The following is a 26042-nucleotide window of genomic DNA, read 5'->3' as shown; positions in this document are numbered from 1 at the left end:
GGGAGGGAGGCTGGGTCCCCTGCTTGGAGCAGAGGATGAGGGAGCCGAGCGCAATTCCTTGCTCTGTTGCAGCACCGGCGGTGAGGCTGTGGTGCCTTCCCAGAGCCAGCTCCTGGCCCTGCTGCCTCAGTTTCCCTTTTGTTCAGTGGGAAAAGGGGGCAGAAAACTCCTTTCCCCCCTTTGCTTTGGGTTCCCGTGTCCCATCCCCACCTCCGGGCACTGGGATGCTCTCTGCCTTTCACTGCACTGGGGCTCATGGATCACTTGCAGTGATGCTCAGCATCAGGGCAGTGCAGGAGGGGATGCCCAGCTCCTGCCCCCTCGCTCGGGGTGGTTGGGGGGACCCTCTCAGTGTCCCCTCTGAAGCACGGGGAGCCTTGTCCTTGCTTCCAGCCCCTCGCACTGATGTCTGCTTGCTTTTCCTTTGCAGTGTGATTGAGGAGCGGTGCCTGCAGCTCATCCTCTGGCAGGAGCAGAAGATGCAGGAGGCTGTGTAGCAGGTAGGAGGGGAAATCCCAACCTGCTGGAGCCCTTTCCCCCTTGAGTTCACTTGCCAGGGGCCATGCATCTCCCCTGCTCCGGGCTGGGGGCGAGGAGGGGAGCCCAAACCCACTCCTCTCTTGTTCCTTGTTGGGAGAGGGCCTCGGATCCCGGTTTTCCCCCTTCTTTGCCCATTTATTGCTGTTCCGGTAAACGTTGGCCTCTCCCTTGGCTGCAGTGAGGTTGTGGTAGAGACAACGCCGCGGACCCGGTTTGTGAGGGCTCTGTGGTCTGATGGGCTGCATCTTCTGTACCTGATGCTGAAATCGATGCAAGGAGAGAGAACGGGAGCCCGGCTCCTGAAGGAGGGGGCTCTGTCACCGCGGCTTAGGGAGCACTTTCGCTGGCTTGAGATGGCTTCTTCATGCTGGAGAAGGGGCAGTGATTTATGTGGAGGCTCGGTGCTGGCTGATGGGGAGAGCGGTCGCTGCTTCCTCCGCAAGGTCAGCACCGAGGGCTTCATCCTGCCATCACTTATGATGATAGAAGCCAAGAGCAGCTCCTTGGGCTTGTGTCAGGGTAGAAGCAGAGGCAGGGCCCTGCTCTCTCTCGGTTTGTGCCAGGGATGGGCTGTGGAATGCTGGAGGAAAGCGGGACTGGGATGGCTCGGCTGGGAATGGAGGGCAGGATTTACACAGCCCCTGAGTGCCATGGGCCTGGGGCACCAGGATGCGAGGGGGAATGGCCCACGGCAGGGGGTTGGAACTGGATGGAGCTTTAGGATCCCTTCCAACCCAAAGCACTCTGTGATGAGCTGCGTTCCCCCCCCTGCTCGCTGCGGGAGGCGGATGCTCTGCTCCATTCCGCCCAGCTACAGCGGCTCCTTATTTCCTCGGCTCCCCCAAATCCCAGGTTTTTGGGTTGGCAGCATCCTCCCACAGAGCCCCGTGCTGCTGCCGGTGCCAGCGCAGCCTTCTGAGCAGGGGAGGAGGAGCGGTGCGAGTGATTTCTCAGCTGCATCGTTGCTCGCTCCAAGGAGCAGCAACGTCGCGCAGCTCGGGGAGACCAAAAGCCTCTCTCCGGGGGCTGCTCTGAAGCTCATCCCCTTCGCCCTGCGAGCGACAGGAGCTGAGCAAGTAGAAGAGCACTATCGACCCGGGCTCAGGAGCGTGCGATGAGCGGCACCGGGAGCTTTCATCCCAAGGCAGCCGCGGCCTCGCGTCCTGCGACGTGCAGCATCACTGCCCGCGATCAATAGGCATTTTGTCTTCCTGAGGCCAGCCCCATTCGAGGTGCACCAGGAAAAGCTCTCGCAGCCCAATCCCATCTCTTAGGGCCTGTGACCTGAACTGAATCGACTCTTTCATGTCCTGGAGACGGTCGCATCGTCTCGCTGCAGCCGTGCTCGGAAAGCACATGGCCCTTAGGACCGCAGGGACGAGCTGCAGGGCTTGTGCCAACCTCCTTTGTCTCTCTATGGGGTTTTGCAGCCCGAGGTTGTTTTGGGATGAGCCTTTGGGTCTGCCTTCTAAGGCCTGGCATTGGGTTCTCTTGAGGTTTAATGCTCCAGTATGAAGCTCCAAGCATGAGTGTGCCGCCGTCTTGGTACCGAGCTGTTTGCATCCAGCAGGATCCTCCCGCTCCCTGGAGAGAGCTTGTAAGAACCAACCGATGGGCTCACCGAAAATCCCACTTCTTGGCTCTTTCCGGCTTCGGGAGAGGTGGGATCCTGGTTTCCTGCCCCTTCCCTGTGCTGCTGGATGTCCCCTTTTAGCTCCCTATGGAGCCACGTGGCCTCTCGTGGTCCTGGCTCTGCTCTGGCTGGCTGAGCTCACCCACGACAGGGTGGTGGTGGGGGGGGGGGAAATGCCTTCAAAGCCCTTTTCCCTTGAGGAAAAGCTGGCTTGGTGAGGAATGCATGTGCAGAAATGTCATCTGACCACAGTGACCCAGCAGCCGGGCTCATCCTCCCGCTGTACCCATGCGGTCCATCCCCATCCTGCCTCCTTGCCCCTAGGTTTGGGATGACGGAGGAAGAGAGCCCCCGGATGGAGGGGTGCTGCTTTCAGGCCGGTTGCAAGCGAGCCCTTCTGGGTGCTCACTTCCCCACCTCCTCCAACCCTTCAGGCACCCAAACCCGGGGGCTTTGGGGGTGATTCCATGTGGGAGCGGCGGCTCCATCCTCCCGTTTCCTCCCTCCCGGCAGGAGAAGGCCGCAGCCGCCCTGGCTCCTGGAAGCACCTCTCACTCTTTCCACTGGAGAGTTAAAATTAGCAACGGCTTTTTTTAAAGCAGGCGTCGCTCCCGAGCTCGCCAGCCCCAAACCGGGTTTCCTTTAATTCCTTCCCCCCCTTTCCCTTCCCCGTGCCTGCTTTTCCCTGGATTTGGGGGGGGGGGGGGGGGGATTTTGGTGCTGTTGTTCCGGGTGCTTTTCTCCCCCCCCCCCCCAACCTCCTTTTTATTTATTGATTTCCCCTCCTCCTTCCTCCTCCTCCTCCTCCTCTTTTCGTTCCTCCCTTCTCGAAACACGGGTGACGCTGCAGGCTCCGTGCTGAGTTCGGAGCCAAAGCAGCAGCCCCGGCACAGCCCCGGCCCGATCGCCTTACAGCGCCGAATATAGAGCCCTTATCTATGGTCAGCCTCCACCACGGTCACCGCTGCTCTGCCGGAGGGGAGGTGGGGGGGGTGTGTTTGCCCCAGACCCCCCCTTTTTTGCTCCCGACACAGCTCTTCAATGTGAGTCTGCCTCGATTTGGGGGGTTTTTGTTCCCCTTTCTCCTTTGTGGTAAAGCACAAAAGTGCCCGGAAATCAGGACCCTGCTGCTTTTGATCCGGTGGAGGGGGGGGGGGGGGGGGTGTTGGTGAAATTCCAATGTTGGGAGGTTGAGCTGCATGGAAAAGGGGAAACTGAGGCAGGGAGGGAGGAGGCGGCTCACTGATGGGGAGTGGGTGAGCTGAGATTCCCTGCTGTTAGGATATAGATGGGCAAGGAAAGCACAGCGGGCGGATGGAGACTGGGGATAAATCCAGCCCCTACGGGGGAAGCTTAAATCCATGGTCCCCCGTGGTAGGGATGATGCTGGGGCCCGACGCGGGTGCTGTGGCCGCTTGGAAGGGGTTGTTCCAGCTTGGATCTGGGACAGCAAACAGGGAAGCAGGGAGCAGGCCCCGTGTTTACTCCGTCCTCGTGCTGGGGAGGTGATTTATTGTGGTTCCTCTTGAGGTTGGTGTTGGGGGTTTCAAGGCCTTCTGTTAACTCTCTCCTTGCTTTAGAGTCCAGTCCCTGGGGCTGGGACTGGGGCTGGGCTTGGCTCATCCCAGAAAAAGCTTTTTCCATCTTAATCATACAATTACGGAATGGGTTGGGATGAAGGGACCCTAAAGCTCCTCCAGCTCCAACCCCTGCCATGGGCAGAGACCCCTTCCACTGGAGCAGGATGCTCCAAGCCCCTGTGTCCAACCTGGCCTTGAGCACTGCCAGGGATGGGGCATCCAAACCTTCTCCATTCAACCCATCCCAGTGTCCCAGCACCCTCACAGCGAAGAGCTTCTGCCTAAGATCCCATCTCCATCCCCCTGTGGCAGGTTCAAGCCATTCCCCTTGGCCTGTCCCTGCATCCCTGCATCCCAAGCCCCTCTCCAGGTTTCCTGCAGCCCCTTTAGGCATTGGAGCTGCTCTCAGGTCTCCCCTTCAGGAGCCTTCTCTTCTCCAGGCTGCCCCAGCCCAGCTCTCTCAGCCTGGCTCCAGAGCAGGGATGCTCCAGCCCTGCTCCAGCAGCTCCACATCCCTCTTGTGTCGTCCCAGTGCGGGATGCAGGATGCGGGGTTGGGGTGGGGGGGGGCTCCCAGAGCACACCAGAGGGGTCTGGAGGAGTCGGTTGCTCCCTGCTGATGGGAGCCATCACCAATGGGTCTGGCTGGAGCTGCCAGTGATGGCGATTGGCTTGGCTTGATGTTGGTGGCAGAGCAGGATCGGTGCCCCTGGGTTCTTGTGAGTGAGCAGCAACAGCTGAGCACCAGCTGTCGGGGCTGGATCCTCACCCACCCGCCTTGTGATGCAGGGACACGGGGTGAGGAGCTGTCCCTGTCCCACCATGGGCACGCACCCTGCTGCTGAGCCAGGGCAGCGGGGCCTTGCTCTCTGCTTGTAGGTCATGGTGCTGTTGTAGACCCAGATGATTAATGCTGTTTGTGGACTTGTAAGCATCCAGCTGTTTGATGAGCCCGTGGCTATGGACCAGAGCAGGTTTTGGGATGGCAATGATGGATGGGCAGGTCCAGCCCTGAGAAAAGGAGATGGGCAGGACACTGGTTTGTGTGGGTTTATTTCCACGTTGGAAGTGCCAGGGGCTGGTCCGAGCTGGTTGAGTCTGAGCGTTGGGATGGAGGAAGGAACCTGGTCCTGGTGGTGCTGGCCAGGTCTTTCCCATCCATCTCCCCACTCTCTGGTGTCACCCTCCCAGTACTCAGCATTGTCAGAGCAAATGAAGTTCATTTGCATCACTTAATGCTCCTAAGCTTGAGTTGCTTAAGTTCATATCCTTCTTATGGTCAAGAGGAGCTGGTGACTCCCATCCCCTTCCCAATGCTGGGAAGCTCTTGGCTTCACCAGCTCCTCGGTGCATGTGCTGGACCCTGCAGACCCTGAGGATGCCGGTGCTCCCTGCCTGGCAGCTTAGGGGTGAAACCCTGACCTGAGGGTGGGCTGGGGCGATGCAGGAGCAGCCTCTGCTTCAGCGCTGCCTTCACATCTGCAGACCTGCTGGATGTGACGGCTGCTGTGGGCATGGATGTGGTTTAGCAGCGAGGAGATGCAAATAAGACTGCAGCCCCATGACTCTGGGCATCGCTGCTCTTACTCACCAGAGCCTGGGGGTGGAGGAGGAACAAGAAGTGGTTTGGGGGAGGCCGGTTTGAAAGATCTTGGTGGCCCTTGGGGAAGGGCTGAGCCTTTGAGAGCGTGCTCGAGGGCTGGGGATGGAGCTTGGTACCCCGCAGCCCTCGGGTGAAGGGAAGGTGACAGCCGGATGCCCTGTGCTGGCAGTGGAGGGGGCATCCCCCATCCCCATTGGGGAGGGATGCTTGGGCCAGCTCCACTCTGTGCTGTGTCCCGTGGGTTTCCAGCCCTCTCACAGAGGGTCCAGAGCAGCAATTGGGTCTCATGGAGTTTCCCCTGGGTAAAACCCACCACGGGGAGAGTTGTGCTCTGTGCTTCCGGGGGGGAATCCCATCCCCTTGCAAGGAGAGCCCCTAAATTCCCTGCAGGGAAGGTTTCCTCCTCCTCCTCCCACCACCGGGGACCCCATTCCTGTGTCCCAGCGCTGGGGTCCCACCGCCGGTGCAAGGAGCTGAAGGCAGCAGTTACCCCCTCTTGGTGCGTTGCGCTTTGGGGGTAGGACCTGGTGGCCCCACATCCTGCTCCTCCATCCCTCCTTTTTCCTCCCCGTGGCCTCAGCACTGGGCCAAGCGGGTGTGATGTGGGGTTGAGACCTGCTTTAGGATCCCTTCCAACCCTCACCCATTCCGTGCTCCGGGGACAACGTTGGCAACCTCCCGATTTCTGAGCGCAGGATCCGAGCCCGGATTCAGCTCCCTCCTTCTCGCTCCCTTCTTTTTTAATGAGTCAACCTCTCATCTGTCACATTAAACCTCCTCATTACCAGGTATCTAAATCCTGCGCTGACAACAGTGACAGGGGAAGCTGCGATCTCATTGCCACGGCGCGGGGCTATGGGGAGCTGGCAGCTGGTTATTTCATGCCCTGCAGGGAGCCGTGGGGTGGGTGATGGAGCTGGATAATGGGCTCTCGCTTCCCTTCATTTAGAAAACCCTACTTAGCACAGAGGGGAAAATTACCCCCGGCCTCCAGCTCCGGAGCTGCTGATGGATAAGGACAGCAGGGGAAGGGGAATGGCTCCGTGTGGTCCAGCTGCTCCTCCCTGGGGATGGATGGAGGTGGCACAGGGATGCTCCCCGCAAGAGGTTGGGCCCAGGGAAAGGGGATGCTGTCCCCATGGCTTTTCCTCCAGGAAGCTGTGTCCTTGCCTTGGCACGGGGTGATGATGGTTCCCTGGTGCCCTTGCCCAGGCGCCCTTCTTCCAGGGACCCTTTCCATTGGAGCAGGATGCTCCAAGCCCCATCCTGCCTGGCCTTGAGCACTGCCGGGGATGGCGCAGCCACAGCTTCTCTGGGTACCCCCGGTTTAATGATCGCCTCCATATCCTTCCCGTCTCCCTGCCCTTGCACAGGCAAATGCCAGCTCTCCGGCATCACTATGGGATGTGCTTTGCTCCCTCCCCAGACTCTGCCGGTCTTGGCACGGCGCGTGGTTTTGTTACAGCTCAGCAGAGCTGGTTGGCATCTGCTTCCTTCCAGAGAGCTTCCTGAATCTGGGTCAGGAATATCTGTGTCTTGTTCCTATTCCTCAGGGACCCGATCCAATCCGGCTTCGCTCCTGCTCTCCTGAGCCTCCCGAGGTTTGTACCTGCAGCCGCCGGGATGGATCCTGCGCAGGCAGGAGGACCTGAGCTGTTGATGCTGGGGAAGCGGGGACCTTTCCATAGGCACCAGGCATGCCGGGGGGGGGATCGGGGGTTTGCGCTTGCTGTGGATGAGCAGGATTCGGCCCCGGGGAGGCTCCAGCTGCGTTTCTGAGCGGGAGCTGTGCTCCAGAGCCATGTTTCGGCCGCCTTCCTCTTCCCCTCCCCCTGCCTGCATCTGGAGGCTCGACAGGAACCCAGATAGCATCATCCTGAAACCAGAATAGAAGCTTTGGAGGAGACTTTAGCTTGTTGGTGTGGTTTTGATCTTGGTTTGGAGATAAAGAGGTGCTAAACAATGCTGCGCTGGCGAGTTGGAGTCCTTCATGGCTGCGCTCGCTGCCCGCTGCGGTGCCAAGGACATCCCTGTATGGGTGCGCATCGCCTTTGCTGCATCCCTGCATCCCGCAGCAAAGCCGGCTTGGGTCAGTGGTGATGGCAAGGGTCATGCGAGTGGCTTTGCAGGCTGATGGGGACAGTGACAGGCCAAGGGGAATGGCTTTAACATGCCTGAGGGGAGATGGAGATGGGATCTGAGGCAGAAGCTCTTTCCTGTGAGGGTGCTGGGACACTGGGATGGGTTGAAGGGTGAAGCTGTGGCTGCCCCATCCCTGGCAGTGCTCAAGGCCGGGTTGGACACAGGGGCTTGGAGCATCCTGCTCCAGTGGAAGGGGTCCCTGCCTGTGGCAAGGGTTAGAACTGGATGAGCTTTAAGGTCCCTTCAACCCAAACCAGTCTGGGCCTCTATGATTCTATGGTGAGAGCATCATTAACGTGGATGCAGACTCTGGATTTTAGGCAGGGTGGCTCTTCCCCCCCTGCTGCAGAGGAGGAGGAAGCCGGTCCTGCAGATCCAGAAACCACCGAGAAGGAAACTCAAAGTCCTTGGTGTCAGCAGAGAGGATATGTTAAAAAAACAACCATTAAGTCACAAAAGGCAGGCCTGGCCGGCAGCGAGAAAGGAAACAGGAAGGCAAGAACTGAACTTAAACAGTCGGGTTCAAGAGGTGACTGGAGCTCAATCCATATCCTGAAGGGATGGAAGTCCAGCCCTGGCCGCGGGCAGGGAAGCGGCCGTGTTGCTTTGTGCTGGGGCAGGACCTGGGCAGCCTCAAGGCGAGGTTTGGAGCCCTCGGTTGTGCTTCGCTGCTTTGTTTGCAGTGATTCTTAAAGCTCTCCTGCAGCGGGAGGAAGAATCCGAGCATCGCACGGGTGCTGCTGCTTGTGCCCCATCGCGCCTCTGCTCAACCCCTTTCCATGGGCAGGGCTGAGGGTGTGCAGTGGGGAGCATCGCAGCAGAGCGTGGGGCTGCTCTCCCCGCTGCCGAAGCAGCAGCATCACCTCCAGAGCATCATCGGTCCCTCCCTTGGCTGGGCTGGTGAAGGGCTCGGCGGCAGCAGCACGGAGGCTTCTAAACCACTTCCCATGGCAGGCTCAGCTCACAGGCTGCTTTGCAGCACAGCACCGTTGCCCCAGCGTGGCCTTTCTGCTGTCATGGGCAGAGAGATGGGACAGATCCTGCCCCTTGTAACCCCTGCTGTGCCCATGGGCTGTGTGCTGAGGCTCCCTTGCAATGATCCTCCTCACCTAGAGGTGCTCCAAGATGGGGAAGGAGTCCGTGGAGCATGGTACTGAGGGTGTTTCTGTACGTGGATAAATGCTGAGCCCCCCACACACACCCCAAGATGTTGGTCCCACTGGGCTGGGTTGGGTGAATTGGTCCTGTTGGGTGCCAGGGGAAGGATGCTTGGTCCCATTATGCTGAGCCAGCCCCTTGGTTTGATGGAGCCAAGTAAGATTTGATGGAGCCAAGTAAGGATAACCCCATCTTTGGAGGAATTCCTGCAAATCCTGGGTAAAGGATGGGTTTGTCCTGCAGGAAGTGCATCTGGTGCCTGGGCAGAATGGGCTGCTGTAGCTGTCATCTGCTTTTATCCCTTTGATTCTGGACTTTCTGTGCCGTTATCAGACATCCCCCATTCATCTCCTCTGGAAGAAGAGCCACGTTGGTCCTTTCAGCATCCTCGCAGGAGAGAGATTTTCTTCTTTTCCCTTTCCCTTCCTTTTTTCCCCCAGCCTCCAACTGTCCTTTGAGCTGCTTTTGCAGGTTTCCCTGTGGCCAAGGGCACCCCTGTGGTGCTGCCCTGCTTTGGGGGATGGAGATGGGGAAAACACCCCTTAAACCAGTGCTGGGATGGACCCATCCACGTTTTGGCCTCCCTTTGGCTCTCCCGTGTATTTGAGCACAGGATTGGGAAGCAGCAGGGGCAGATGCTGGGAAAATCACGGCTGTGGAGGGCTCGAAAGGAAAATCCCCTTTTGGAAAGGAGGCGTCGATTTGCCTTGATTTCTCTTCCTAAAGCTTTTGGCTTCAGCGTTTTGATCTTCCCCTCGCAGCCGAGGTTTGGTTTCTTTAAGCTGGCACCGTGCTGGGAGCACACAAGGCTCTCCAAGGTGGAGGTTTAAGGAAGGACAGCTGAATGTCCTCACCTCCGAGAGGAGCGGCCGTGGCGGGGCTGACTTTAGCGAGGAGGCAACTAAAAAGGGATGCCATCAAAGTACAGTAAAAATAGCAAACGGCCGTAGGAAGCGGCTGTGAGAAGTCCAAGTGGCTTGAAGCACACGGGGAGAAATACGGGGCTATTTAGAAGCGCTGGGAAAGGGAGGATGCACGGAGCCCTGCTGCTTCCAAGCGTTTAGAAATAGGGAAAAGAGCTGGGAAATGTGCGGAGTGGCTAAAAAAATCCGGAAACAAAGGCTTGGAAGAGAGAGCAGCTCTTGTGCCCCCCCCAGCTCCTGGAGCTGTGGATGCAGCACCCCCAAATTCCTTGTTTTGTGAAAGCATCTCCCAGCTGAGATTCCTCTTCCTTCCCCCAGTTGCAAAATGCCAGCTCTGCTCCCTCACCCGTCGCTCCAATGGAAAGCAATTTACTTGGAGCCGGGTCTGAATTACTCAGCACAGAGTTAACCAGCACCTGCTCGGAGTTAATTAGCGAGTGTGTTAATTGCTGCCATAGTCATAGGCGTGCGAGCATGAGAGGGGGGGTGTGTGGAGGGCAGAGGGAGGGATGCGGGTGCTAATGGGCTGCCTCCATCCTGGTGCTTCTCAGTGCTTCCCTGGGGCGATGCTGAATTTCATAGACTGGGTTGGGATGAAGGGACCTTAAAGCTCATCCAGCTCCAGCCCCTGCCACGGGCAGGGACCCCTTCCACTGGGGCGGGATGCTCCAAGCCCCTGTGTCCAACCTGGCTTTGAACGCTGCCAGGGATGGGGCATCCAAACCTTCTCCATTCAACCCATCCCAGTGTCCCAGCACCCTCCCAGGGAAGAGCTTCTGCCTAAGATCCCATCTCCACCCCACCTCTGGCAGGTTAAAGCCATTCCCTTTGTCCTGTCCCTGCAGACCCTTGTCAAAAGTCCCTGTGCTGCCGATGGTGATGGTGAAGCAGCCGAGATGCTCGGTGGTTGCGTGGAGATGGTCACCATGGAGACGGGTACCACTGGGTATAGTGGCATCATGGCGGGGAGGCTGTGGGTGCCTGGGTTGGCCCTGTCCCGGTCTTGTGATGTTTGAGCGTGGTTCAGGACCGCATTGAGTTACATTTTGGCCAAGTCAATCTGCCTTACAGGGCTGCAGAGATTCTGTAATGCCTTTTAGTGTCATCCAGGTCCTGCAAGTGGGAATGGACAATCCCAAGCACAAACAGCGGTGGAGAATGGATGGAGCCCTGAGGAGATGGACATAGGGTTAGGGTTAGAGCATGAGCAGCAGGTTGAGGAAGGGTGCTGTGCTCTGGGTGCTTGACAACGTGTACCTTTAGGTGCTTCAATTCCACCTGATCACAGAGGAGGGGCCTGGGTCATCCCGATGGTTTGGTGTGGTAATGGAGCAATTTGCTGGTGGAGGAAAGGGAACTCTGGAGGCTCTTGTCTGTGTGCTTGGTGTAGAGTGGCTGCTTCTGGGCCGGACCTGAGTATACAGTGTTAGTGCATGGGTGCTGGGCAGGGGGGGCAGGAGGTTCTCCAGGTTCCTTGGGCTCACTGATGCTGATCAGAAGCTCAAGCCTGTGGTGGGACTTTCTGAAACAGCCACCTGGGCAGGAAACGTGAACGTGCGTGCCTTGAAAAACGTGCTGTGGGGAGCCAAACACCCTCAAACCGCAGGAACCCACCGCAGAGCTCCAACACCAGGCCCATGAAGAGGAGAAGAGGGAGTTTGAAATCCCAGCTGTGCTTGCCTCCATCCCTCCTTTTCATCCCATCCATGGACCGCACTCTCTGTGGGTGTTTTCCTTCCTGCGCAGGGGAGAGGGATGAAGAGCATCAAGGGGCCAGCTCCTTTGCTCCCCATGGTGTCAAGCCAAGTGTTACTAAGTCCTCCTTTTCCTGCGGGGGACTTTATCCAGCAGCATGAGCAAACCCTGGGGCTGGGACCATGGTCCCCATCCAGGCAGCAGGATGAGGACCCAGGAGCTGGGATTCAAGGGCAGCGTGAGGAACGTGGTCTGGCGGTTGGAAAAGGTGATCTGTACGGAAACACCTGGGTTTACTTGTGGCACAGGGAGGGGAAGGTGCTTTCAATGCCACCACTCCCACGTAAGAAGCACCAGGTTGAGGGAAGCTTGGGGCAGGGATGTGCAGCGCTGGGATTTTCTCCTCATCCTGTCTCTTTTCCTCACTCTTTTGGCCACGAGAGCGTCCTGTGAAGAAGTCCCACAACCCAATTGTGTTAAAATATGCTTCCTTTCACTCGGCTTAAATTTACTGCCCGTTGTTCTCCAGTGTTTATTGTTGCTTCTGGAGAGTTCCTCTCTGGTTTGGACAGTAAATCCGCCGTCTTTACAGAGGGTTTCTCTGTCCAAGAGCTGCAGCACAAGGAAAGAATTAGCATCTTGCCTTGGGTCCGGATGTGGAGCTGTTGCTGCTTCCCACTGCTGCCGGTGGTTTTGAAGATGGTGAAGGTGAATATTCTGCAGCCGGTTTAAAGCAATGGCAACTCCAAAGGGAAAAGCTGCAAAGGAAACGGGACAGAAAGTTCCTCCTCTGCCAAGTGTTCTCCGTGCGTGCGAAAGCCTCACCTCACCTCATCCTCTCTCCCTCGCTGGCTCATGGTGGTGGAAATGCCAAGTGGACACCTTGGATGGATGGAACAGAAATCCTTGCTTTCCTTTGGGCTCTTCCTGTATCATTGACTTTTGAGGGATGTTCTTGTGGCAGCTTGGTGCCTTCATCCCCTGCTTACTGGTGCCAGGCTCAGCAGTGATGCTCTAGGACCAGTGATGCTCTGGAATCAGTGGTACTCTGGGACCAATGATGCTCTGGGACCAATGATGCTCTGGGACCAGTGATGCTCTAGGACCAGTGATGCTCTTTGATTTTGCTGCCCTTTTTCTCTCTGGTCTCTTTCCTGGGCTCCCCATGGTTCATCTTCCCTAGAAGGCAAATTGTGGATATCAGGAGGGGAGAAGTCTCCCCGCTTGCCTCTTGGCTGCCTGACCCAGCACTGAAACCATAGAACATGGAGCACAGTGAATAAGTTTCCCCCAAAAGAAGCAGAAAACAAGATTAAGTGACTCAGATGACTCAGTGAACCCCCAAAAAACAAGTGTGGGAGTGAGACCATCAGGGCTTGCTTGTCCCAGCATGGTCCTATGAGGAGGTGAAGGATGGGGTCAAGGTCCCTGGGTGGCTTCAGTGAGGTCCAGAGGGGCTCCATGCTCTGGGGTGGGAGAGGAGCAGGAGGAGCTGGGATGCAGATGCTGTGGGTGAATTTGGGATGATGGGAGGAGGAGAAAAAGCCTTTTTTCCCCATGCTTTTGGTACCGACCGAGGGTTGGGAACTGCCAAGTGGAGGGAGATAGGAAGCTATTTTGGGACTGGCTTTTCCCTCTGCCTGTGTCTTGGCACAGGACACCCTCGCCTTAAATGCAGTGTTATCGCTGCCCTTATCCGGCCACTCAGAGAGAGAACCAGGAGGAAAACATCCCCATGGAACTGGTGGGTTTCCCTTTTATCCCCCTTGCATCCAGGGCTGCGAGTGCTGGGGAATGCTGAGCCCCTGTCCCATTATCCAGTGCGAAATCATGGAGTAAGAATCATGCCCATAAGAAGTAGGTTTCTGTGCCTGATTTTATATATATATTAAAAGTAATCAAATAAAGACTTCTTAAAATTCCCAATTGAAGATTAATGCAGGAATTGGAGACGGATTTAAATTGCCCAAGTTAATCACCAGCCGCTCGGCTGCTGCTGACTTTATTAAGGGGAGAAAAAAAAAAGCCTGGAGTGTCACAGAGGGATAATGATTCACGGGCTCGGTGCTGTCGTCTCCTCCTCCTCGATGAGCATCGCCGTGTCCAGCCCACACGTGTCCTGCAGTGCAGGCGGTTTTGGGCTCCATCCTTGGGGTTGAATTGGGAGCAGGTTGGATAAATGCAGCCTGGTTACGGCTGCGCCAGGGCAATGCCAAGCACAGACACAGGCTGGGGGAGGCTGGATGGGGCAGACCTGAGGAGAGGGACTTGGTGTTGGGTGAGAAGCTCTCCATAACCCGGCTTCAATGGGGACAGGACAAGGGGAATGGCTTTAACCTGAAGCAGGGGGTGAGCTCTTAGGCAGAAGCTCTTCCCTGTGAGGGTGCTGTGGTGCTGGCACAGAGAAGCTGGGGCTGCCCCATCCCTGGCACTGCTCAAGGCCAGGTTGGACACAGGGCTTGGAGCATCCCGCTCCAGTGGAAGGGGGCCCTGCCTGTGGAGCTGGATGAGCTTTAAGGCCCCTTCAACCCAAACCAGTTTGGGATTCTCTGAGTCTATGAAACCCCTCCTGGCCCCAAGCTGGGCAGGAGGATGGAGCAGAGACTCCCCTGGGCTGGAGGGCTGGAGCGATGCTGGGGACGGGGAGGGTGCCTCATCCCGGATGGGGTCTGGGGCCAGGGGGTCTCACTCTTGTCTCTGTCCTCACACAGGTCCCTGAGCAGCCTCTGAGAGCTCAGCCCCACAGGACCCGGCCGCGCCGGAGGGTACCATGAACTGAGCCCGCAGCCCCCCGACACAGCCTTGTTTGCGGGTTGGTTTTCCTATTGACCCCAAACCATCCCACAGCCGTTCATGACAGCGTTTTAACAGGGGGTTCCTCTTCCCCTCCCCTGGAGCGAAGTCGTCCCGGCTGCGGGTGAGGATTTCCAGAGAAGATGGGGAGGAAAAAGATCCAGATCCAGCGGATCACGGACGAGCGCAACCGGCAGGTCAGTGCCTCCCCTTCCCCTCTCCACTCCCTCCTCACCCGCTCTTCTCTTGGGGATTGGAAGGGTTCTGCTTCAAAATGACCCGTTTGAGACCAACCGATGCCTTTTGGTTTGTGCCCAACCCATAAAAGGAAGCAGAAACCCGGCCTCGGGGCCACATCCAGGCGGATCCCAACACCGCTTCTGCCTTACCCGGGCGTTGCTCCTCATCCTGGAGCTCCTCGCGCCGTTTCCATCTAAGCTCTTTTCCAGAAGGAAGTCTCTGCTCCGCTTAGTTCCCTTTTCTCTTTCGTGTGTCTTGCAGAAAACCTATTTCAGTTGACATTTTCCGTGAGGTTTTTCCAATGAAAAGCAGCCGCAACGCGTCTCCGTTCTTTTGGGATGCAAACAGCCCAAATTATTCCCTTTTTCCCCTTGTTTTTCTCAATTGAAAACCCGGATGGATCCAGGGCTTTTTTTTCCCCTTGGGCTCCCTTGAAGCCAAGCCCTAGACATGGGCGTGTAGAGATGCTTGTGTGTATCAGAAAGCAAAGAACCAGATTTCTCCCTGATGCTCCCGTGCCTGGGCAGCACCAGCTGGGTGGCAGCATTTGGCCACACCGGGTTGGCTCTGGGGTGACTCCACTGCTCTATTTCACCATAACCACAAGACTTCCAGGCGCATCCCTTTGCTCCGTGGCTTCCTGCGGTCCTTGAGTCAGGCTCAGCACATCCAAGCCTGGGCCTCCGGTGCAGCCACCGCTGCCCCAGTTTGGGCTGCTCCACTTTTTCTCCTGCTTTTATTCCCGAAACCAAGATTGTTTTCTATATCCTAATGCTTCGAAAGGGGCAAATGCCAGCATTGGGTGAGCTGCTCTATTGCTCCACAGCAAAACTAAGAGGAGATGGCAGGTTTTCTTCATTAGGGCTGGGGATGCGATGGGCATAAAATGCTTTTTGGTCATCTCCCAGTTGCTCATGGCACTGCTTAGCCCCATAATTAGAAGGGAACGGGGTTAGTAACAAAGCTGGAGCGTGTTTTATGGGGCAGCACCGGCCAGCGTTGCCCAGCGGGGAGAGGGGTTTGCGGCTCTTGTGGCTCCAGTAGAAGTTCAGGTGAGCAGAAGGTACTTGGTAATGCTGGGGGTTGATGGCACAGCCGAGCCCTGGTGTTGGAGCTTCAGGAAAGCCTGGCCAGGGATGGGACAGGACTGAAGGACACTCAGGAGGGTGAACAGGAGCCTTCACTGCGCGGTGAAGCTCTTCCCATGCATCCTGCATCCAACCTTCAGCATCAGTGAGGCCAGCCCTGCTCTCACCCTGAGCCTTGAATCCCTTGGGGGCATGGACCGTGAGCCCGCACAGAGGGGAGCAGAATGACAGCAGAAGCCAAAACCAGGGGAGGAGAGCAAGTAAGAGTCACTAATGTCATTAAAGGACTTAGTGGAGAGGATTTGCCATAACAGATCAGACCATCAGGCCGTCAGGGCCAGCCTGCTGACTCTGGCAGCGACCAATATGGTCTACATCAGGGGAAAGGCAAAAATCCCCTGCTAGTGTGGGGCAGTAATTCCTTCCTGACCCCTTTGGTGATCAGCTTATGCCGTGGAGCATGAGATTTGATTACCCTCTTAGACTTAGAAGGTTAATTCTTCTAGATGAGACTCATGCACGGCAGTAGGGGAAGGTTTGGGGTTTCTGTCCCAGGTCACAGGGAGATGTGCAAGGCAGCGTTGGCTGATCCTTGTGTGCGTTGAGGCTGACTAAATGGCAAGGCTTTGCTTTTCTCTGTGGTACCAAGGCCAAAGGATGTTCCTCCACCCTGTCCCTGCCTGCAGAGGGAATAACCCCTTGTCCATAGAGGGATGCTTTGGGTTCTGCTTGGCTCAGCTCAGGTTGTTGCTTGATTTTGGGCAGGTAACCCCATGCTCTCCTTCAAGGACAACAAAGAGGTGGTAAATGCTCCATCCCTGGCAGTGTTCAAGGCCAGGTTGGACATGGTGACATGGTTTAGTGTGAGGTGTCCCTGCCCATGGCAGGGCGTTGGAACTGGGTGATTTTAAGGTCCTTTCCAACCCAAACCGTACTATGATTCTATGACAATACCCAAACCATGTCTGTAGTCTTCGTGGCCAGTACCTGCCCCCTTGCTCACACGCTGTGGCCTCATCCAGTTGCCTCTCCCAAGGAACAAGGGATGGGACACGAGGAAACGGCCTCAAGCTGCACCAGGGCAGGGTTAGATGGAGATGAGGAGCAATTCCTTCCCCATTGGAACAGGCTGCCCAGGGCAGGGCTGGAGTCACCATCCCTGCAAGTGTAGATGAGGCCCTCAGTGCCATGGGTTAGTGGTGGCCTTGGCAGTGCTGGGCAATGGTTGGACTGGATGAGCTGGAAGGGCTTTTCCAACCTGGTTGATTCCATGGCTCCATGATCTCGGTGGCCAAGGGGCCTCATGGTGCCCAGCACCAGGCACTGCTGGAACCACCACGCTGCTGTTCCCTCTATCCTGGTGGTGACACCGTTGTGTTTTCCTCTCAGTCCTGGGAGCATCCCAGCATCCCAGGAGGGCTTTTGGGTGCCTGAGAGATCCTGGATGCCACCGGGAAGGGGGACACCGGCAATGTGAGCACTGGTGCTCGCAGCCCAACCATGCTGAGAGCGGGCGCACGTGGCACGCGGGGCCAGCCCTGCGCTTCCCAAGGGATGAGGAGATTAGAGCCCAATCTCGTTACTGCTTAATCATCTCTGGATGATGATGGGGCAGGACAGGCCGTTGTGTGCCCCTGCTCTGCCCTCCCGCTGCACAGAGGGATGCGGCTGCTGCTTGAGGGATGCTCGGAGTTGGGTGCAGCCAGGATGCTGCCAGGCACCACCGGTGGGGATGGGGATGCTCCAGGTGAAGCTCTTCATGGTGTTACAGCTTGTCCAGGCTTGAGTCGAGCGAAGGCAATGGCCTCTCCTCCCTCCACACTGCAAATTGAAGCTGTTCAGCTGCAAAATCGATGCTGTGGTGGAGGCCCAAAGTGGGGTCAAGCCCTCCCATGCACGGCAAGGGAGCAGCTTGTGGCACCCAAGGGCATCTCGGGTTCATCTCCAGCCCTTCCCCAGGCTGCTGCTTCAACCTGAGAGCGATGCCTAAAGCAAAGCACTGACTCCTGCCTTCGTTTTCCTTTCTTTCATTTTCTAAGAGGGCATTGGCCAAGTGAGGTGCATTTGTTCCTTGCGGGGGCTGAGGGACCTTCAGTGGCCACGGTGGAGAGCCCAAACCAGCTCCTTCCCCACCAGCTGGGCCCTGTTAGGAGCCTTGGCTGGGAAATGCAGCCCAGCATCTGTCTGGCATCTGGGGAGTGTTTCGGAGCCTGCACCCAGCTCTGTCCTCGCCCCCCAGCCAAGCTCACAAGGATCTGGGTTCTGCTGTCCCCAGCATAAGAAGGACATGGAGCTGCTGGAGTGAGCCCAGAGGAGGCCACGAGGATGAGCAGGGGCTGAGGACATTGGGGCTGTTCAGCCTGGAGAAGAGAAGCTGTGTGGAGACCTCAGGGCAGCTCCCAGTGTCTGAAAGGGGCTACAAGGATGCTGGAGAGGGACCTGCATCAGGGACTGGAGTGATAGGACAAGGGGTGATGGGTTCAAACCGAACCAGGGCAAGTTCAGGTTGGAGATAAGGCAGAAGCTCTGCCCTGTGAGGGTGCTGAGGCGCTGGCACAGCGTGCCCAGAGAAGCTGTGGCTGCCCCATCCCTGGCAGTGCTCAAGGCCAGGTTGGACACAGGGGCTTGGAGCATCCTGCTCCAGTGGAAGGGGTCCCTGCCCGGGGCAGGGGTTGGAGCTGGAGGAGCTTTAAGATCCCTCCCTCCCAACCCATTCTATCATCAGAAGATGCCTCATTAGCTGCCAGCTCTAATGAGAGCGGGGCAGGGCTGGGGTGGGATGGAGCAGCTTTGGGGTGGCTGAGCCCCCACCTCCTGGCACACAGGGTCGGGTGCTCACAGCACTGCTGCAATGAGTGAGGAGGAGATCTCCAGTGCTTGAACGTTCAACTTGATGAGCACCCAGCGCCGCGCAGCCCCTGGCCAGATGGCAGCTCTGCTTGTTGGAGGGGGGGGCTGAGATTCATTTGCTCTTGATTTGGCAAGATGTGATGATTTCCAAGGCTGATAATCATCTCTGTGCTTGTGAAGTGTCTGCCTTTGGAGGAGCCCGACATAGGCAGCAATAGGAACTGGTTGGAAGAGGGAGGTGGGTGCTTGGGGTGCGTGGTCCAGTTGGGAAAGCTGAGGAGAGAAGATTCCCTCTGCCCTCCTCTTTTGTTCTTCCTCCAATGGGCATCCCGGTTTTCTCCGGGCGCTTTGGGGTCAGTGGCAGCGTGGGGATGGCTCCTGAGCGTGGTTCTTGCTTGCAGGTGACCTTCACCAAGCGCAAGTTCGGTTTGATGAAGAAAGCCTACGAGCTGAGCGTCCTATGCGACTGCGAGATCGCCCTCATCATCTTCAACCACTCCAACAAGCTGTTCCAGTATGCCAGCACCGACATGGACAAGGTGCTGCTCAAGTACACCGAGTACAACGAGCCCCACGAGAGCCGGACCAACGCGGACATCATCGAGGTGAGGTCACCCGTCCTTGTCCGGGCTTTGCCGTGGTGGTGGAGCCAGCGCCGGGTCTGGCACCGCAGCCGGATGGATGCAGGAGGTCGGTGCTGGGTGGGGATGGGAGCAAGGAGATCTCCAGGACTTGGTGCCAACCTGGTTTGGCATGGTTTTGGTCCAGCCTATGAAAAGACTTGGGTCTGGGTAGTAGAGTTTGAAGCTGTCTCGAGTGATGTGTTGAGCTAGTGCCATACAATTGGGGTTTTTGGGATGCTGGGACTTCCCCGTGGTCCAGGCAAGCCATGGGGTTTAGGAGGCATCTCCCAGGGTTGCAATGGGGTGCAATGGTGATGTTGCCCCTGTCTGTTGTTTCAGAGACACATGGTGGGGTTGTAGGAGGGCACCGGGGGCTGAACCACGAAGTCATTCAGGTTGGGAGGCACCTTTGGGTGCCTGTGGTCCAAGCTGCTGGAAGCACGGCCGCTCTCCTATGTAGATGGGGTTGCTCACGACTTGTGCAGCTGCGGTTGGGGGTCTCCTAAGGATGGTGAGTGCAATCTGACCAGCCCCTTGGCTGGCTGATCACTGCCGTTCCAGGGGGGCATAGATTAACCCCAATGGAGCGGAGCAGCACAGCCCCACAGAGAGCCCTGCGTGGGTCAGAGACTTGGAGCTCCCATGGCACAAAGCTTCATGCCAAAGCGCTGCTGGAGGAATCGGCTTCTCCTGCCACTCGGGCCTTGGAATCCCTTTGGTGCGTCTCGGGCAGCACATTTGGGCTTTGATTTCATGAAGAAGGGAAAACCAAACAACTTCCTTCCTAAATCCTGCTTTTTCTTGTGTTTTCTCCGTGAAATGCCTCTTTTTGAGCGGTTTGGATTCAGGTTTTCACCTCACTGGTTCCCACCAACGTGGCCATGGCCAAGCATCCAGCAGCTCCTTCCTGCCTTCACCGGCGTTTGGCTCCTTGTCCGCCAGTGCCCGGTTGTGGAGGGGGCATAGAAATGGTTCTGAATTGTCCCTTTTTGGCCTCTTTGAGCCAGGTGATGCCCATCCACTGTGCCCATGCCGGGGTTGTTCCGGCACCGCTCCCTCCCTGCTCATCAGCGCCGCCTCATCCAGCCTCTCCGGGATGCTCCGACCGCGGCGCTCGCGGCATCGAACAGATTTGTCTTGGCCTAAAAATACCGTAAACATTTTGGGCAGCGTTCGCTGTTCCCTTATGGTCCAAGCTGCAAACACTCCCAAGCCGACAAGTTACACACAGTCCTTGGCACCCAAAGAAATACTGTGTTTGCACCACATGAAAAGCTGGAGCCGCATCCAAAGCCGAGGAGAGAAACATCGGCAGCGGAAGGATATTGGTGGATGGCAAGGAAAAGAGCCCAGACACGCCGGGCTCGGCTTGTCTTGTTGGAAGAGCCGCCTTGGAGCGAAACCCACTGGGGTGGAGGCAGGTTTCGAGGCTGCTCAAGCATCCCTCCTTGTCCTCATCTCGTCTTGGAGCAGGGTTAGGGTTGCTCAGACCATTCCTGCTCCTGGTGCTGATTTCAGTCCCCCCACCACCTCCAGCCATGTCCCCTTGCCCAGGTCAGGTCCTACCAGCCTGCCTTTGGCCCCACCACACACAGACCCAGTTTATTGCATGTTTCTTGGTGGCTCCCAGTTGAACTTGACTCCTCCAAGTGCATCTTTGCATCCTTGAAGCTTCCCCAGCAACAGGCTGTGGCTGCCCCATCCCTGGCAGTGCTCAAGGCCGGGCTGGATGGGGCTCGGAGCATCCTGCTCCAGTGGAAGGGGTCCCTGCCCATGGAACGGGATGAGCTTTAAGGTCCCCTCAACCCAAACCAGTCTGGTTCTCTTCTATAATAACTCTATGGCATGCCCTGTGGGGACACCTCCGCGCTGGGGATTGGCAGCAGTGGGATTGAGCCACGCAAACCCCTGCGGCTCTCTCCGTGCCTGGCAAAGTCCTGGCCGTTGGAAGCTTTTAAGTCAGAGCAAATCTCTCTTAATGCAGAGAGGGGGGTTCCCTTAATCAGGCGGGGGACAGCTGAGGCCCCCGGACAGGCACGCTGGGGGCCACGTGCCGGGATCACGCCGGCTTTGCTCCTCGCTGTCGCTTCTCGTTTCCGCGCAGCCCGCCTGACGTGCCAGCGTGTGATAAGGGACTTGGAGGAGAACAGAGCGAGGGGATGCTCCAGAGCCGCTTCAAGCCACGCAGCGGTGCCTCTCCTTGCTTTCCTTGGCTGAATGTCACGGGGAAGGCTGAGATTTCCCTAATTCCTGGGGCTGGCATCCCTCAGAGGGCATTGCGCAGGATGCTGCAAAGGCAGCTGCCGGTGCCGTGTTTTCATCCTCATCCTTATCCTTATCCAGACTTCCCCAAAGCCTGGGGTGCTTGAGTCGCCCTCCTCGAAGGGAAGTCAACCGCATCCTGGTTGAGCATCATTTCCTCTCACGTGTTCCGCGTTTCCTGCTGCTCTCGCCCCCTCTTCGGGTTAGAAGTCTGCTCCCATATGGGCTGGGATAATGGGAGTGGGAGCATCGCCTGGAAGAGCGGGACCTGCAGCGGGTCCTGCCGCGGGGGGTACACCCGATAGAATGGGGGGGCCTGGGGGTGGCAGGGAGATGGAAGGTGATGAATGGAGTTTCTTTGCCATGGGAGGTTCTCACCCTGGTTTTCCTTGAGAACCTTCTGCTGCGAAGGGATCGATTTTCGGTGTTTTCTATGGGAAGAGAGCGGTGTTCCTTGGGGTGCAGCCTGGTGACAAAGAGGTTGCACACCTCTTTGCAGCTTCTGCTTTTCCCCCTGGGCAAGGGAATGAGGAGGAATGAAAAGGAAGGCTCTTTTCCAAAAGCCCTTGCAGAGATCCTGGAAACGGGAACGGTTGGGGTTGCTTCCCGCTCCAGCCGGATGGTTTTCCTTTTACATCATCTTGTCAGGGAGCAGAAAATGTGGGACGCACATTATTTTATCCCAAAAAAATGAAAACCCCGGCAGCTCACATGGCTGGAAATGGCATTTTGTTGTCCCAAACCTCCTTTGGAGCAGCAGATCCTGCTTTGGCTCGTGACCTGCTGCGACTTGGGCCCCGGTGCTTCCTGTCCCACCACACTGCAGATCATCCCCATCCTCTGCTGTGCCAGCTCCGGAGCCCATCTCCATCCCCTTCCTCCCCTCCATGCCTGCAGGCAGCTGCCTGTAGCATCCAGGAGGGATTTTTCTCCCCATGCACAACTGGCTTGATGTTTCCTGGGGCTGCTGCTGGGTTTTCAATGGGATGGTGGCATCGCAGCCGCTTGTCGCAGCTCGGGATGCTCTGATCTGAACTTGATGGAGGGGGGGGTCAGACCCAAAGACAATTAAGTTATAACTAATGTTATGAAGTCTGTGACCAGGGGCAGGGACCGGTTGTTAGGTAGCAGGAGTTATTAGTAACACCAAACAGGGCTTCAGATGCCACCGTGATCAAGAGTGAGCCAGACCCTTCTCTGGTGGAGCTGGATGTGGATGAGGACTTCTCCCCACTGCTCATATCGAAGTAGTGAGCGTTCAAATGAGGATGGTGAAGGAGTAAGTTTAACTGGAAATAGGGTGAAAAGCTTCAGCTGGAGCATGGGTTTGGTGCCTGTCGCTTGCCCAATGTCAGGCAGCCACCAAGCAGGACCAGTGGCAAAAGGCAGAGCCATTCGGTTCCCATCGGAGAGCCATGGAATGGTTTGGATTGGAAGGGAGCTTAAAGCTCCTCCAGTCCCAACCCCTTGCCACGGGCAGGGACACCTTCCATTAGAGCAGGTTGCTCCAAGCCCCATCCAACCTGGCCTTGACGTTTATTACACTTCAGGAAGACAAGAGGAGAATTGTCAAGGCTCCCTGCTTTTTTCTTGCCTCCTGCTGAATTTGGCATGAAAAGAGATCAAGACTTCCAGGAAATTCTGTAGCTTTGACTTCTAAATAAAAACCCCCTGAATTGGCAAGTGATGGTTCCGTAATAACGTCTTAATTGCTTTTGGTATTTTGAAAATAGAACGATCAAATGTGCATGTGTAACACAATCTGCAGATTGGCTACTGCGCTCGCAAGAGGAACTTTGGGGGCTTCCACCGTGCGTGTGATTACCGGGCTCCTGTTAACGAAGGAGGAGATGTCACATCGGTAGCTCTCTGCCCCTTTGCTGTGGGGTTTGCTGCCCAGGGTGTTGTCACCGTCACCCTCCTGTATCACCCGTGCCATGCTCTTGACGCGATGCTCTTGATGCGGTACCGTTGCGCATGGAGAATGGCCCCCATTAGAACCCAGCTGGTTTTTGCCAGGACAAGCTCCTTTTTGCTTGTTGTTTTGGTCCTTTTTTTTGCTATTTGGAAGAAGGATTTTCCCTATTTTTAGCAGGAGAGCAGATATCATTAAAGTTTTTCCCTTCCTTGTCATTGTAGTAATTGTAGGTGACGGATGCGCCTGAGCTGGTATGGGTCCAAATTCAGCTCTGGCATAAACAGATCCTTTGAAAGCAAAGAAGTTTCTCTCCATCCATCCATCCATCCATCCATCCATCCATCCATCCATCCCCATGTTGTAATTCCTGACTTAGGGACAGCCTGCTGTCAAAACCCGAGGGCTGGATCCTGACTCTTTAACTCCACGAAGGTCAATGATGCCTTGGGGTGAATTTGCGCAAGGGCAAAGTCATCATCTTTCTGGTCCAGGGGCTGTTTCGGGGGGGGACCTGCCCATCTCGGGCATCTTCCCGTGTTCCCCATCCCCACTCCCAGATCTCAAACTGTCCCGGTTGTGTTTGCAGACGTTAAGAAAGAAAGGTTTTAACGGCTGTGACAGCCCGGAGCCCGACGGCGATGACTCGATAGACCAGAGCCCCTTGATGGAGGATAAATACCGTAAAGGCAGCGAGGATCTGGATATCCTGTTCAAGCGCTATGGTGTAAGTACCGGGCCCCTTGGCTGGAAAACCTTCATTATATGTTCTTCTTTTGTTTTGTTCTCCTTCTGTTCCATTTCCCCTCCCCGACACCCCCATTCCGTGTCCTGTGTCCCGTCCCCCCCCTCCCCAAACGTCACAGGCGCTGAACAAGAAGCACAGGGAATGCGAGAGCCCGGAAGGGGATGAAGTGTTTGCTCTGACCCCGCAGACCGAAGAGAAGTATAAAAAGATTGATGAGGAGTTTGATAAAATGATGCAGAGTTACCGGCTCGCAGTGAGTAGCTGGTGGTCTGCAGCCCCTCTCCTTTCCCTTCCGAGTGATGGAGGGGCTGCCTTGTGCATGGCTTTGCTTCGGAGCCGGGCTGTGCCTTGGGAGCCGATGCGTGCAGCCCACCACAGCCCCGAATGCACCCTATGGGTGAGAGGCACGAGGGGCCTTGGGGGTCCCTCGTGTTTGCCACCTGGAGGAGCAGGAACATCCTTTGGGGAAGCCATTCCTATTAGCTCCAGCATTCCTGAGCCTCTGGGGCTCCAGCTTGGCAGTGAAGGAGGATGTGCTCCCCATCTCTGCTTCCTTTTCCACCCTTTTTTCCCCTCAAACCAGGTTGGTTTGCCTGGATTAAGACTCCAGGTTCACGCCATGCCAGCCCCTCACATCCCTGTGAGACTTTGGGCTCTTCCCCATTAATTCCCCCCAAATCCACCGAGCCCTCGGGGCAGCTGGTGGCCGTGGCAGGAATCCAGGCAGGTTTTAGCCTGTGATCCCGGAGCCGGCACCGGGGTGGCATCAGGACAGTGCTGGAAGGGATTTGTGTCAGGAGACAGGAGGAGGAGGGGGGACACGCTTCAAATTAGTTGTTAGTTCAAGGGAGCAGAGACTGTTGATGCAGGGGAGGCTCCTTCAGAGGGATTAGCCCTGAGTTGCTGCAGCCAGAACTGATGCTGCCCGCAGCAGAGCGGAGGCTCGTTCCTAAGGGCTGGATGAAGCAGTGTCATGATTACACACACCCAGACACCCCCCCCCCCAAAAAATACCCTGCCCTTTGGTGCTTGGCAACCCCCACGAGTTAAAACTCCATCTTCTCTTGAGAATTAGCCCTTGTGATGTGCACAGCTCTGCCTTTTGCTGACTCAGCAGGTGAGCTCCGGGCGCCTCCCAAGGTCCCCAGCATCGCCATCTCCGTCCCCTGCATCTCAGGGGTGATGGGGGGTGGCTGCTCTGAGCCCTGGGAGAGCTGAGGAGGTGAAGCCAAATGGGGTGCAGGCAGTGATGGATGCTCAGATGGATGCCCTCCAGGCTGGGTTTAGTGCAGGATGAGCTCCTGAAGGCTTGGCTCTGCCTTGGCCTCCCTGGTTTCACTACTGGGGAGCAGGTTTTAGCCCTGGTACCACCCCAGTACCTGTCACTGGCGCAGAATAGGTCGAAAAGTCATCAGAGGCTTAAGCTGGGTGTAGAATCACCTCAGAAAGCAGAGCCTGCTGAGCATCTGTGTGTGGCTGCTGCTAAGGGAGGGCTCCAAGCAGGCTCCCATCACTGGAGGCAGCATCCAGCTGTACCACAAAGGAGCATTCCGTGCCCTAAAGTCATTTTGGCTGGTGGCATTCAGGTGTCGTAGTCAGGGCGTAGCATCTGGCTCCCCCACTAAACCTCCCTGTGCAGCGAAGGGACCGAGTGATGCAGTTGAAGAAGATGCTGCTTCCTTTATAACCAGCTGGGTTGGTTTTGTGTGTGACAAGAACTAACCAGCCTCAGCACCCGGGGAAGCTTAACAACAGCCTTGTTTGCTCCAGAGAGGCCTCAGCGCGGCTTCTGCGTTTGGTGTTTGGAATTGCTTTGAGTGGGAACAGGAATCCTTGAGGTTTGGCTGCTGCGTGCATCTTCTGCCCCACGTTTTGGATTGACGTGCAAGCTGCCTTCCCTTGGGGGCCGGGGGGACCTGGGACCATGTAGCTGGCGGCCTGGGTTGTGCAATGGGATAAGAGACAGATGAAAAGCAAACCTCCTCTCTGCAGGTTGGGTACCAGCCTCTTGGGTTTATCAAGGCGTTGCTTAAGACGCGATGCACAAGGGGTAGCTTTTCCCTTCCTTTCCCCTGTGCACGTACACCGATGGGTTTGCAGTGATGGAAACCCACGACTGGAACGTGTCCCTGCCCGTGACAGGGAGTTGAAACTGGATGATCTGAAGGTCCTTTCCAACCCAAGCCATGCTGTGACTCTGTGTGTGATTCCCTGATTTATCCCCGATGCCGTCCCCAGTGTTCCTGCGGT

The 26042-nt window shown here is 56.8% G+C and overlaps 1 protein-coding gene across 6 annotated transcripts in view; it reads left to right on the top strand.

Annotated features, from left to right (window-relative positions):
- The window catches only part of MEF2D (myocyte enhancer factor 2D), a 50179-nt gene that overhangs the window by 8971 nt on the left and 15166 nt on the right, over positions 1 to 26042 (top strand). For 4 of the 6 annotated variants that reach the window (XM_065660327.1, XM_065660326.1, XM_065660325.1 and 1 more), the window contains exons 2-5: positions 431 to 500; positions 13985 to 14263; positions 18646 to 18849; positions 23634 to 23771. In XM_065660327.1, the coding sequence (XP_065516399.1) occupies positions 14210 to 14263; positions 18646 to 18849; positions 23634 to 23771 (396 nt within the window). In that variant the 5' untranslated portion in view covers positions 431 to 500; positions 13985 to 14209. Of the gene's footprint in view, positions 1 to 430; positions 501 to 2963; positions 3217 to 10423; positions 10515 to 13984; positions 14264 to 18645; positions 18850 to 23633; positions 23772 to 26042 lie in introns of those variants that run through there. The other 2 variants (XM_065660323.1, XM_065660322.1) reach the window with 2 other exon arrangements.

Source organism: Lathamus discolor, chromosome 24 (genome assembly GCF_037157495.1).
Source record: "Lathamus discolor isolate bLatDis1 chromosome 24, bLatDis1.hap1, whole genome shotgun sequence".
Classification (NCBI taxonomy): Eukaryota; Metazoa; Chordata; class Aves; order Psittaciformes; family Psittacidae; genus Lathamus; species Lathamus discolor.
This window is presented reverse-complemented; position numbering and strand designations above follow the sequence as displayed.